Source organism: Oncorhynchus keta, chromosome 20 (genome assembly GCF_023373465.1).
Source record: "Oncorhynchus keta strain PuntledgeMale-10-30-2019 chromosome 20, Oket_V2, whole genome shotgun sequence".
Classification (NCBI taxonomy): Eukaryota; Metazoa; Chordata; class Actinopteri; order Salmoniformes; family Salmonidae; genus Oncorhynchus; species Oncorhynchus keta.
In genome coordinates, this window is record NC_068440.1 from 42,486,479 (window position 1) to 42,501,383 (window position 14,905).

The window sequence follows — 14,905 nt, forward strand, 5'->3', positions numbered from 1 at the left end:
AGAACACCTTTATTTAACCAGGTAGGCCAGTTGAGAACACCTTTATTTAACCAGGTAGGCTAGTTGAGAACACCTTTATTTAACCAGGTAGGCCAGTTGAGAACACCTTTATTTAACCAGGTAGGCCAGTTGAGAACACCTTTATTTAACCAGGTAGGCCAGTTGAGAACACCTTTATTTAACCAGGTTGGCCAGTTGAGAACACCTTTATTTAACCAGGTAGGCTAGTTGAGAATACCTTTATTTAACCAGGTAGGCTAGTTGAGAAGACCTTTATTTAACCAGGTTGGCCAGTTGAGAACACCTTTATTTAACCAGGTAGGCCAGTTGAGAACACCTTTATTTAACCAGGTAGGCTAGTTGAGAACACCTTTATTTAACCAGGTAGGCCAGTTGAGAACACCTTTATTTAACCAGGTAGGCTAGTTGAGAACACCTTTATTTAACCAGGTAGGCTAGTTGAGAACACCTTTATTTAACCAGGTAGGCCAGTTGAGAACACCTTTATTTAACCAGGTAGGCCGGTTGAGAACACCTTTATTTAACCAGGTAGGCCGGTTGAGAACACCTTTATTTAACCAGGTAGGCCGGTTGAGAACACCTTTATTTAACCAGGTAGTTATGCTTGTTAATTTAAGTATTTTATTTAATCTTTATTTAACCAGGTAGGCCGGTTGAGAACACCTTTATTTAACCAGGTAGGCTAGTTGAGAACACCTTTATTTAACCAGGTAGGTTAGTTGAGAACACCTTTATTTAACCAGGTAGGCCAGTTGAGAACACCTTTATTTAACCAGGTAGGCTAGTTGAGAACACCTTTATTTAACCAGGTAGGCCAGTTGAGAACACCTTTATTTAACCAGGTAGGCTAGTTGAGAACACCTTTATTTAACCAGGTAGGCCAGTTGAGAACACCTTTATTTAACCAGGTAGGCCAGTTGAGAACACCTTTATTTAACCAGGTAGGCTAGTTGAGAACACCTTTATTTAACCAGGTAGGCTAGTTGAGAACACCTTTATTTAACCAGGTAGGCCAGTTGAGAACACCTTTATTTAACCAGGTTGGCCAGTTGAGAACACCTTTATTTAACCAGGTAGGCTAGTTGAGAACACCTTTATTTAACCAGGTAGGCTAGTTGAGAACACCTTTATTTAACCAGGTTGGCCAGTTGAGAACACCTTTATTTAACCAGGTTGGCCAGTTGAGAACACCTTTATTTAACCAGGTAGGCTAGTTGAGAACACCTTTATTTAACCAGGTAGGCTAGTTGAGAACACCTTTATTTAACCAGGTAGGCCAGTTGAGAACACCTTTATTTAACCAGGTAGGCTAGTTGAGAACACCTTTATTTAACCAGGTAGGCTAGTTGAGAACACCTTTATTTAACCAGGTAGGCCAGTTGAGAACACCTTTATTTAACCAGGTAGGCCAGTTGAGAACACCTTTATTTAACCAGGTAGGCCGGTTGAGAACACCTTTATTTAACCAGGTAGGCCGGTTGAGAACACCTTTATTTAACCAGGTAGTTATGCTTGTTAATTTAAGTATTTTATTTAATCTTTATTTAACCAGGTAGGCCGGTTGAGAACACCTTTATTTAACCAGGTAGGCTAGTTGAGAACACCTTTATTTAACCAGGTAGGTTAGTTGAGAACACCTTTATTTAACCAGGTAGGCCAGTTGAGAACACCTTTATTTAACCAGGTAGGCTAGTTGAGAACACCTTTATTTAACCAGGTAGGCCAGTTGAGAACACCTTTATTTAACCAGGTAGGCCAGTTGAGAACACCTTTATTTAACCAGGTAGGCCAGTTGAGAACACCTTTATTTAACCAGGTAGGCCAGTCGAGAACAACTTTATTTAACCAGGTAGGCTAGTTGAGAACACCTTTATTTAACCAGGTAGGCTAGTTGAGAACACCTTTATTTAACCAGGTAGGCCAGTTGAGAACACCTTTATTTAACCAGGTAGGCTAGTTGAGAACACCTTTATTTAACCAGGTAGGCCAGTTGAGAACACCTTTATTTAACCAGGTAGGCCAGTTGAGAACACCTTTATTTAACCAGGTAGGCTAGTTGAGAACACCTTTATTTAACCAGGTAGGCCAGTTGAGAACACCTTTATTTAACCAGGTAGGCCAGTTGAGAACACCTTTATTTAACCAGGTAGGCTAGTTGAGAACACTTTTATTTAACCAGGTTGGCCAGTTGAGAACACCTTTATTTAACCAGGTAGGCTAGTTGAGAACACCTTTATTTAACCAGGTAGGCTAGTTGAGAACACCTTTATTTAACCAGGTAGGCTAGTTGAGAACACCTTTATTTAACCAGGTTGGCCAGTTGAGAACACCTTTATTTAACCAGGTAGGCCAGTTGAGAACACCTTTATTTAACCAGGTAGGCTAGTTGAGAACACCTTTATTTAACCAGGTAGGCTAGTTGAGAACACCTTTATTTAACCAGGTAGGCCAGTTGAGAACACCTTTATTTAACCAGGTAGGCTAGTTGAGAACACCTTTATTTAACCAGGTAGGCTAGTTGAGAACACCTTTATTTAACCAGGTAGGCCAGTTGAGAACACCTTTATTTAACCAGGTAGGCCAGTTGAGAACACCTTTATTTAACCAGGTAGGCCGGTTGAGAACACCTTTATTTAACCAGGTAGGCCAGTTGAGAACACCTTTATTTAACCAGGTAGTTATGCTTGTTAATTTAAGTATTTTATTTAATCTTTATTTAACCAGGTAGGCCAGTTGAGAACAAGTTCTCATTTACAACTGCGACTTGGCCAAGATAAAGCAAAGCAGTGCAACACAAACAACAACACAGAGATACACATGGAATAAACAAACATACAGTCAGTAACACAATAGAAAATAAAGTCTATATACAGTGTGTGTGAATGGCATGAGGAGGTATGGCAATAAATAGGCCATAGTAGCAAAGTAATTACAATTTAGTAGATTAACACTGGAGTGATAGATGAGCAGATGATGTTGAGCAGATGATGGTGTGTAAGTAGTGATACTGGTGTGCAAAAGAGCAGCAAAGTAAATAAAAACAATATGGGGATGAGGTAGGTAGATTGAGTGGACTATTTACAGATGGACTATGCAGCGATCGGTTAGCTGCTCAGATAGCTGATGTTTAAAGTTAGTGAGGGAAATGTAAGTCTCCAGCTTCAGTGATTTATTTTCTTTGCAATTCGTTCCAGTCATTGGCAGCAGAGAACTGGAAGGAAAAGCAGCCAAAGAGGCTGTTGGCTTTCGGGATGAGCAGTGAGAGAAACCTTCTGGAGCGCGTGCTACGGGTGATTGTTGTTATTGTGACCAGGGAGCTGAGATGAGGCGGAGCTTTACCTAGCATAGACTTATCGATGACCTGGAGCCAGTGGGTCTGGCGACGAATATGTAGCGAGGGCCAGCTGACTAGAGCATACAGGTCACAGTGGTGGGTGGTATTAGGCACTTTGTTAACAAAACGGATGGCACTGTGATAGCAAATTGTATGTAGTCTGAGTAGAGTATTGGAAGTTATTTTGTAGATGACATTTCCGAAGTCGAGGATCAGTAGGATAGTCAGTTTTACGAGGGTAAGTTTGGCAGGGTGAGTGGAGGCTTTGTTGTGGAATAGAAAGCCGATTCTAGATTTTATTTTGGATTGGAGATGTTTGATATGAGTCTGGAAGGAGAGGTTACAGTCTTGCCAGACACCTAGGTATTTGTAGTTGTTCATGTATTCTAGGTCAGAACCGTCCAGAGTAGTAATGCTAGTCAGGCGGGCAGGTGTGGGCAGCGAACGGTTGAAAAGCATGCATTTGGTTTTGCTAGCGTTTAAGAGCAGTTGGAGGCCACAGCAGGAGTGTTGTATGGCATTGAAGCTCATTTGGAGGTTTGTTAACACAGTGTCCAAAGAAGGGCTAGATGTATACAGAATGGTGTCGTCTGCGAAGAGGTGGATCAGGGAATCACCCGCAGCAAGAGCGACATCATTGATATATACAGAGAAAAGAGTCGGCCCGAGAATTGAACCCTGTGGTACCCCATAGAGACTGCCAGAGGTTGAGACAACAGGTCCTCTGATTTGACACACTGAACTCTATTTGAGGTGTAGTTGGTGAACCAGGCGAGGCAGTCATTTGAGAAACCAAGGCTATTGAGTCTGCCAGTAAGAATACGGCGATTGACAGAGTGAAAAGCCTTGGCCAGGTCGATGAAGACGGCTGCACAGTACTCTCTTTTAATCAATGGCGGTTATGATATTGTTTAGTACCTTGAGCGTGGGTGAGGTGCACCCGTGACCAGCTCGGAAACCGGATTGCACAGCGGAGAATGTATGGTGGGATTCAAAATAGTCAGTGATCTGTTTATTAACTTGGCTTTCAAAGACTTTAGAAAGGCAGGGCAGGATGGATATAGGTCTGTAACAGTTTGGGTCTAGAGTGTCACCCCCTTTGAAGTGGGGGATGACCACGACAGCTTCCCAATCTTTAGGGATCTCGGACGAAACAAAAGAGAGGTTGACCAGACTAGTAATAGGGGTTGCAACAATGGCGGCAGATAATTTTAGAAAGAAAGGGCCCAGATTGTCTAGCCCAGCTGATTTGTACGGGTCCAGGTTCTGCAGCTCTTTCAGAACATCTGCTATCTGGATTTGGGTGAAGGAGAAGCTGGGGAGGCTCGGGCAAATAGCTTCGAGGGGTGGCGAGCTGTTGGGGTAGCCAGGAGGAAAGCATGGCCAGCCGTAGAGATATGCTTATTGACATTTTCAGTTATCATTGATTTATCAGTGGTGACCGTGTCGCCTAGCCTCGGTGCAGTGGGCAGCTGGGAGGAGGTGCTCTTATTCTCCATGGACTTTACAGTGTTCCAAAACTTTTGGGATTTAGAGCTACAGGATGCAAATTTCTGTTTGATAAAGCTAGCCTTTGCTATCCTGACTGTGTATATTGGTTCCTGACTTCCCTGTACAGTTGCATATCGCGGGGACTATTCGATGCTATTGCAGTCCGCCACAGGATGTTTTTGTGCTGGTCAATGGCAGTCAGGTCTGGAGTGAACCAAGGGCTATATCTGTTCATAGTTCTACATTTTTTGAAAGGGGCATGCTTATTTAAGATGGTGAGGAAATTACTTTTAAAGAACCACCAGGCATCCTCGACTGACAGGATGAGGTCAATATCCTTCCAGGATACCCGGGCCAGGTCGATTAGAAAGGCCTGCTCGCAGAAGTGTTTTAGGGAGCGTTTGACAGTGATGAGGGGTGGTCGTGGACCGCGGATCCATAGCGGATGCAGGCAATGAGGCAGTGATCGCTGAGATCCTGATTGAAAACAGCAGAGGTGTATTTGGAGGGAAAATTGGTCAGGGTAATATCTATGAGGGTGCCCATGTTTACAGATTTAGGATTGTACCTGGTGGTTTCCTTGATCATTTGTGTGAGATTGGGGTGTTAAGCATATCCCAGTTTAGGTCACTTGACAGAAGGAACTCTGAAGATAGATGAGGGGCAATCAATTCAGATATGGTGTCCAGGGCACAGTTGGGAGCTGAGGGGGTCTATAACAGGTGGCAACGATGAGACTTTTTAAAAAAAATTAGAAGCTGAACTGTTTGGGTATAGACCTGGAACGTATGTCAGAACTTTGCAAGCTATTTCTGCAGTAGATTGCAACTCCTCCCCCGTTGGCAGTTCTATCTTGACGGTCCGAAATCTCCAAATCTTTGGTGGCCTTCCCAAGCCGGGATTCAGACACTGCAAGGACATCAGGGTTGGCGGAGTGTGCTAAAGCAGTGAATAAAACAAACTTGGGGAGGAGGCTTCTGATGTTAACATGCATGAAACCAAGGCTTTTTCAATTACAGAAGTCAACAAATGAGAGAGCCTGGGGTCATGCAGGGCCTGGGTTTACCTCCACATCACCCGAGGAACACAGGAGGAGTAGGATGAGGGTACGGCTAAAGGCTAGCTAAACTGGTCGTCTAGTGCGTTGGGGACAGAGAATGAAAGGAGCAGATTTCTGGTCGTGGTAGAATAGATTCAGGGCATAATGTGCAGATTGGTATGGTGGGGTGTGGGTACAGTGGAGGTAAGCCCAACAAAGTTCCACATTTGGGATGATTGAGTTGTTTTTGCAGGACATGGCGGGGACGACGACACCACAGTGCTCTTTATGTTCTTAGTTTAACATCAGTTTGTATGAGGTAGGGGATGGTCAGTGGTTGAAGTCGGCTGTAACAGGAGTAGGTGGGTCATGTCTGATTTTGAGTGAAAGAACCAATTACAGAATAAATCACCAAATAGACTACTTGGGTTCAGGAACTATTTTTGAATGTCTTCACGTGGGCCTGAGGTCATTTGTCTGTCTGGTTATTGTGGAGTTGGTGACCATCCTGATCTGGTCCAGAATGGTCAATCTGATCCACTGTGTGTGTCTGGACTGGTCTTCATATTGTGTCATTGGGGAATCCTAATGGTAGTAGGAGTTGGTAGCGGCGTCTGTAAGAGTTGGTTAGTGTCTACTGGCTCCGTATGTGACTGGAACACCGGCTGTTGGAGTTGGTTAGTGTCTGCTGGCTCCGTATGTGGGTGAATAACGGCCTGTTGTTTTTTTGTCTTGTAGGTGATTGAATCTCTGGGAATCATGATCTACAAGGCATTGGACTACAGTCTGAAGGAGAGCGAGGAGAGAGAACTCAGTCCGCCTCTGGAGCAACTCATCGACATGATGACCAACATGGCAGAGAAGGAGAGGGACAGTGACCCCTGCCCTGATGAAGGTTACGAGGCCACCGAGGAGGAGGAAGACGAGGAAGACCCAAACACTGTCTGTAATGTAAAAGGATTCAGAGACATCATCATGGTACGTCCTGTCTCACTGTATCAACTATAGTTACCTGTAACGGTACAACTCGGCGATGCGTTAGAGCGGTACGATGCGTTAGAGCGGTACGATGCGTTAGAGCGGTACGATGCGTTAGAGCGGTACGATGCGTTAGAGCGGTACGATGCGTTAGAGCGGTACGATGCGTTAGAGCGGTACGATGCGGTGATGCGTTAGAGCGGTACGATGCGTTAGAGCGGCACGATGCGGTGATGCGTTAGAGCGGTACGATGCGTTAGAGCGGTACGATGCGGTGATGCGTTAGAGCGGCACGATGCGTTAGAGCGGTACGATGCGGCACGATGCGTTAGAGCGGTACGATGCGTTAGAGCGGTACGATGCATTAGAGCGGTACGATGCGGTACGATGCGTTAGAGCGGCACGATGCGTTAGAGCGGTACGATGCGTTAGAGCGGTACGATGCGGTACGATGCGTTAGAGCGGCACGATGCGTTAGAGCGGTACGATGCATTAGAGCGGTACGATGCGGTGATGCGTTAGAGCGGTACGATGCGGTACGATGCGTTAGAGCGGTACGATGCATTAGAGCGGTACGATGCGGTGATGCGTTAGAGCGGTGTGACGCGTTAGAGCGGTACGATGCGTTAGAGCGGTACGATGCGTTAGAGCGGTACGATGCGGTACGATGCGTTAGAGCGGTACGATGCGTTAGAGCGGTACGATGCGTTAGAGCGGCACGATGCGGTACGATGCGTTAGAGCGGTACGATGCATTAGAGCGGTACGATGCGGTACGATGCGTTAGAGCGGTACGATGCGTTAGAGCCGTACGACGCGTTAGAGCGGTACACTGCGTTAGAGCGGTACGATGCGTTAGAGCGGTACGATGCGTTAGAGCGGTACGATGCGGCACGATGCGTTAGAGCGGTACGATGCGTTAGAGCGGTACGATGCGTTAGAGCGGCACGATGCGTTAGAGCGGTACGATGCGTTAGAGCGGTACGATGCGTTGGAGCGATACGATGCGTTAGAGCGGCACGATGCGTTAGAGCGGTACGATGCGTTAGAGCGATACGATGCGTTAGAGCCGATACGATGCGTTAGAGCGGCACGATGCGGTGATGCGTTAGAGCGGCACGATGCGTTAGAGCGGTACGATGCGTTAGAGCGGTACGATGCGTTAGAGCGATACGATGCGTTAGAGCGATACGATGCGTTAGAGCGGTACGATGCGTTAGAGCGGCACGATGCGTTAGAGCGGTACGATGCGGTGATGCGTTAGAGCGGCACGATGCGTTAGAGCGGTACGATGCGTTAGAGCGGTACGATGCGTTAGAGCGGTACGATGCGGTGATGCGTTAGAGCGGTGCGATGCGTTAGAGCGGTACGATGCGTTAGAGCGGTACGATGCGTTAGAGCGGTACGATGCGTTAGAGCGGTACGATGCGTTAGAGCGGTACGATGCGTTAGAGCGATACGATGCAGTGATGCGTTAGAGCGGTACGATGCGTTAGAGCGGAACGATGCAGTGATGCGTTAGAGCGGTACGATGCGTTAGAGCGGAACGATGCGTTAGAGCGGAACGATGCGGTGATGCGTTAGAGCGGTACGATGCGTTAGAGCGGTACGATGCAGTGATGCGTTAGAGCGGTACGATGCGTTAGAGCGGAACGATGCAGTGATGCGTTAGAGCGGTACGATGCGTTAGAGCGGAACGATGCGTTAGAGCGGAACGATGCGGTGATGCGTTAGAGCGGTACGATGCGTTAGAGCGGTACGATGCGTTAGAGCGGTACGATGCAGTGATGCGTTAGAGCGGTACGATGCGTTAGAGCGGAACGATGCGGTGATGCGTTAGAGCGGTACGATGCGGTGATGCGTTAGAGCGGCACGATGCGTTAGAGCGGCACGATGCGTTAGAGCGGCACGATGCGTTAGAGCGGTACGATGCGTTAGAGCGGTACGATGCATTAGAGCGGCACGATGCGGTGATGCGTTAGAGCGGTGACGCGTTAGAGCGGTACGATGCGTTAGAGCGGTACGATGCGTTAGAGCGGTACGATGCGGTACGATGCGTTAGAGCGGTACGATGCGTTAGAGCGGCACGATGCGTTAGAGCGGCACGATGCGGCACGATGCGTTAGAGCGGCACGATGCATTAGAGCGGCGATGCGGTACGATGCGTTAGAGCGGCACGATGCGTTAGAGCGGTACGATGCGTTAGAGCGGTACGATGCGGTACGATGCGTTAGAGCGGTACGATGCGTTAGAGCGGCACGATGCGTTAGAGCGGTACGATGCGTTAGAGCGGCACGATGCGTTAGAGCGGCACGATGCGTTGGAGCGATACGATGCGTTAGAGCGGCACGATGCGTTAGAGCGGCACGACAGCGTTAGAGCCGATACGATGCGTTAGAGCGATACGATGCGTTAGAGCGGCACGATGCGGTGATGCGTTAGAGCGGTACGATGCGTTAGAGCGGCACGATGCGTTAGAGCGGCACGATGCGTTAGAGCGGCACGATGCGTTAGAGCGGCACGATGCGTTAGAGCGGCACGATGCGTTAGAGCGGTACGATGCGTTAGAGCGGTACGATGCGTTAGAGCGGTACGATGCGTTAGAGCGGTACGATGCGTTAGAGCGGTACGATGCGGTGATGCGTTAGAGCGGTACGATGCGTTAGAGCGGTACGATGCGTTAGAGCGGTACGATGCGTTAGAGCGGTACGATGCGGTGATGCGTTAGAGCGGTGTGATGCGTTAGAGCGGTATGATGCGTTAGAGCGGTACGATGCGTTAGAGCGGTACGATGCGTTAGAGCGGTACGATGCGTTAGAGCGGTACGATGCGTTAGAGCGGTACGATGCGTTAGAGCGATACGATGCGTTAGAGCGGTACGATGCGTTAGAGCGGAACGATGCAGTGATGCGTTAGAGCGGTACGATGCGTTAGAGCGGAACGATGCGTTAGAGCGGAACGATGCGGTGATGCGTTAGAGCGGTACGATGCGTTAGAGCGGTGCGATGCAGTGATGCGTTAGAGCGGTACGATGCGTTAGAGCGGAACGATGCAGTGATGCGTTAGAGCGGCACGATGCGTAGAGCGGAACGATGCGTTAGAGCGGAACGATGCGGTGATGCGTTAGAGCGGTACGATGCGTTAGAGCGGTACGATGCGTTAGAGCGGTACGATGCAGTGATGCGTTAGAGCGGTACGATGCGTTAGAGCGGAACGATGCGGTGATGCGTTAGAGCGGTACGATGCGGTGATGCGTTAGAGCGGTACGATGCGTTAGAGCGGTACGATGCGTTAGAGCGGTACGATGCGTTAGAGCGGTACGATGCGTTAGAGCGGTACGATGCGTTAGAGCGGCACGATGCGTTAGAGCGGAACGATGCGTTAGAGCGATACGATGCGTTAGAGCGATACGATGCGTTAGAGCGGTACGATGCGGTGATGCGTTAGAGCGGTACGATGCGTTAGAGCGGTACGATGCGGTGATGCGTTAGAGCGGTACGATGCGTTAGAGCGGTACGATGCGTTAGAGCGGTACGATGCGTTAGAGCGGCACGATGCGTTAGAGCGGCACGATGCGTTAGAGCGGAACGATGCGTTAGAGCGGCACGATGCGTTAGAGCGGGCGATGCGTTAGAGCGGTACGATGCGTTAGAGCGGTACGATGCGTTAGAGCGGTACGATGCATTAGAGCGGCACGATGCGGCACGATGCGTTAGAGCGGTACGATGCGTTAGAGCGGTACGATGCGTTAGAGCGGTACGATGCGGTGCGATGCGTTAGAGCGGTACGATGCGTTAGAGCGGCACGATGCATTAGAGCGGCACGATGCGGTGATGCGTTAGAGCGGCACGATGCGGCACGATGCGTTAGAGCGGTACGATGCATTAGAGCGGTACGATGCGGTGATGCGTTAGAGCGGTGTGACGCGTTAGAGCGGTGCGATGCGTTAGAGCGGCACGATGCGTTAGAGCGGTACGATGCGGCACGATGCGTTAGAGCGGTACGATGCGTTAGAGCGGTACGATGCGTTAGAGCGGTACGATGCGGTACGATGCGTTAGAGCGGTACGATGCATTAGAGCGGTACGATGCGGTACGATGCGTTAGAGCGGTACGATGCGTTAGAGCGGTACGATGCGTTAGAGCGGTACGATGCGGTACGATGCGTTAGAGCGGTACGATGCGTTAGAGCGGCACGATGCGTTAGAGCGGTACGATGCGTTAGAGCGGCGATGCGTTAGAGCGGCACGATGCGTTGGAGCGATACGATGCGTTAGAGCGGCACGATGCGTTAGAGCGGCACGATGCGTTAGAGCGATACGATGCGTTAGAGCGATACGATGCGTTAGAGCGGTGCGATGCGGTGATGCGTTAGAGCGGTACGATGCGTTAGAGCGGTACGATGCGTTAGAGCGGTACGATGCGTTAGAGCGGTACGATGCGTTAGAGCGATACGATGCGTTAGAGCGATACGATGCGTTAGAGCGGCACGATGCGTTAGAGCGGTACGATGCGTTAGAGCGGTGCGATGCGGTGATGCGTTAGAGCGGTACGATGCGTTAGAGCGGCACGGCACGATGCGTTAGAGCGGTACGATGCGTTAGAGCGGTACGATGCGGTGATGCGTTAGAGCGGTGCGATGCGTTAGAGCGGTACGATGCGTTAGAGCGGAACGATGCGTTAGAGCGGTACGATGCGTTAGAGCGGTACGATGCGTTAGAGCGGTACGATGCGTTAGAGCGGTACGATGCGTTAGAGCGATACGATGCAGTGATGCGTTAGAGCGGTACGATGCGTTAGAGCGGAACGATGCAGTGATGCGTTAGAGCGGTACGATGCGTTAGAGCGGAACGATGCGTTAGAGCGGAACGATGCGGTGATGCGTTAGAGCGGTACGATGCGTTAGAGCGGTACGATGCAGTGATGCGTTAGAGCGGTACGATGCGTTAGAGCGGAACGATGCAGTGATGCGTTAGAGCGGTACGATGCGTTAGAGCGGAACGATGCGTTAGAGCGGAACGATGCGGTGATGCGTTAGAGCGGCACGATGCGTTAGAGCGGTACGATGCGTTAGAGCGGTGCGATGCAGTGATGCGTTAGAGCGGTACGATGCGTTAGAGCGGTACGATGCGGTGATGCGTTAGAGCGGTACGATGCGTTAGAGCGGTACGATGCGTTAGAGCGGTACGATGCGTTAGAGCGGTACGATGCGTTAGAGCGGTACGATGCGTTAGAGCGGTACGATGCGTTAGAGCGGTACGATGCGTTAGAGCGGTACGATGCGTTAGAGCGGTACGATGCGTTAGAGCGGTACGATGCGGTGATGCGTTAGAGCGGTACGATGCGTTAGAGCGGTACGATGCGGTGATGCGTTAGAGCGGTACGATGCGTTAGAGCGGTACGATGCGTTAGAGCGGTACGATGCGTTAGAGCGGTACGATGCGTTAGAGCGGTACGATGCGTTAGAGCGGTACGATGCGTTAGAGCGGTACGATGCGTTAGAGCGGGCGATGCGTTAGAGCGGTACGATGCGTTAGAGCGGTACGATGCGTTAGAGCGGTACGATGCGTTAGAGCGGTACGATGCGTTAGAGCGGTACGATGCGTTAGAGCGGTACGATGCGTTAGAGCGGTGCGATGCGTTAGAGCGGTACGATGCGTTAGAGCGGTACGATGCGTTAGAGCGGTACGATGCGTTAGAGCGATACGATGCGTTAGAGCGGTACGATGCGTTAGAGCGGTGTGATGCGTTAGAGCGGTACGATGCGTTAGAGCGGTACGATGCGTTAGAGCGGTACGATGCGTTAGAGCGGTACGATGCGGTGATGCGTTAGAGCGGTACGATGCGTTAGAGCGGTACGATGCGTTAGAGCGGTACGATGCGTTAGAGCGGTACGATGCGTTAGAGCGGTACGATGCGTTAGAGCGGTACGATGCGTTAGAGCGGTACGATGCGTTAGAGCGGTACGATGCGTTAGAGCGGTACGATGCGTTAGAGCGGTACGATGCGTTAGAGCGGTACGATGCGTTAGAGCGGTACGATGCGTTAGAGCGGTACGATGCGTTAGAGCGGTACGATGCGTTAGAGCGGTACGATGCGTTAGAGCGGTACGATGCGTTAGAGCGGTACGATGCGTTAGAGCGGTACGATGCGTTAGAGCGGTACGATGCGTTAGAGCGGTACGATGCGTTAGAGCGGTACGATGCGTTAGAGCGGTACGATGCGTTAGAGCGGTACGATGCGGTGATGCGTTAGAGCGGTATGATGCGTTAGAGCGGTACGATGCGTTAGAGCGGTACGATGCGTTAGAGCGATACGATGCGTTAGAGCGGTACGATGCGTTAGAGCGGTACGATGCGTTAGAGCGGTACGATGCGTTAGAGCGGTACGATGCGTTAGAGCGGTACGATGCGTTAGAGCGGTACGATGCGTTAGAGCGGTACGATGCGTTAGAGCGGAACGACGCGTTAGAGCGGTACGACGCGTTAGAGCGGTACGACGCGTTAGAGCGGTACGACGCGTTAGAGCGGTACGATGCGTTAGAGCGGTACGATGCGTTAGAGCGGTACGATGCGTTAGAGCGGTACGATGCGTTAGAGCGGTACGATGCGTTAGAGCGGTACGATGCGTTAGAGCGGTACGATGCGTTAGAGCGGTACGATGCGTTAGAGCGGTACGATGCGTTAGAGCGGTACGATGCGGTGATGCGTTAGAGCGGCACGATGCGTTAGAGCGGCACGATGCGTTAGAGCGATACGATGCGTTAGAGCGATACGATGCGTTAGAGCGGAACGATGCGTTAGAGCGGTACGATGCGTTAGAGCGGAACGATGCGTTAGAGCGGTACGATGCGTTAGAGCGGTACGATGCGTTAGAGCGGGCGATGCGTTAGAGCGGTACGATGCGTTAGAGCGGTACGATGCGTTAGAGCGGTACGATGCGGTGATGCGTTAGAGAGCGGCACGATGCGTTAGAGCGGTGCGATGCGTTAGAGCGGCACGATGCGTTAGAGCGGTACGATGCGTTAGAGCGGCACGATGCGTTAGAGCGGCACGATGCGTTAGAGCCGATACGATGCGTTAGAGCGATACGATGCGTTAGAGCGGAACGATGCGTTAGAGCGGAACGATGCGTTAGAGCGGTACGATGCGTTAGAGCGGAACGATGCGTTAGAGCGGAACGTGCGTTAGAGCGGTACGATGCGTTAGAGCGGGCGTGCGTTAGAGCGGTACGATGCGTTAGAGCGGCACGATGCGGTGATGCGTTAGAGCGGCACGATGCGTTAGAGCGGTACGATGCGTTAGAGCGGTACGATGCGTTAGAGCGGTACGATGCGGTGATGCGTTAGAGCGGTACGATGCGTTAGAGCGGTACGATGCGGTGATGCGTTAGAGCGGTACGATGCGTTAGAGCGGTACGATGCGTTAGAGCGGGCGATGCGTTAGAGCGGTACGATGCGTTAGAGCGGTACGATGCGTTAGAGCGGTACGATGCGTTAGAGCGGTACGATGCGTTAGAGCGGTACGATGCGTTAGAGCGGTACGATGCGTTAGAGCGGTACGATGCGTTAGAGCGGTACGATGCGGTACGATGCGTTAGAGCGGTACGATGCGGTACGATGCGTTAGAGCGGTACGATACGGTGATGCGTTAGAGCGGTACGACGAGGTGACGCGTTAGAGCGGTGTGATGCGTTAGAGCGGTACGACACGGTGACGCGTTAGAGCGGTACGATGCGTTAGAGCGGTACGATGCGTTAGAGCGGTACGATGCGTTAGAGCGGTACGATGCGTTAGAGCGGTACGATGCGGTGATGCGTTAGAGCGGTACGATGCGTTAGAGCGGCACGATGCGTTAGAGCGGCACGATGCGGTGATGCGTTAGAGCGGTACGATGCGTTAGAGCGGTACGATGCGTTAGAGCGGCACGACGCGTTGATGCGTTAGAGCGGCACGACGCGTTAGAGCGGCACGACGCGTTAGAGCGGCACGACGCGTTAGAGCGGTACGATGCGGTGATGCGTTAGAGCGGTGATGCGTTAGAGC

General features: G+C 50.8%; 1 protein-coding gene across 1 annotated transcript in view; it reads left to right on the forward strand.

Moving 5' to 3' along the window:
* Nucleotides 1-14,905, forward strand: part of LOC118399014 (protein spire homolog 1-like) — a 166,615-nt gene that overhangs the window by 27,725 nt on the left and 123,985 nt on the right. Inside the window, exon 3 of the mRNA XM_052473169.1 lies at nt 6,624-6,863. Within this exon, the coding sequence (XP_052329129.1) occupies nt 6,624-6,863 (240 nt within the window). The remainder of the gene's footprint in view (nt 1-6,623; nt 6,864-14,905) is intronic.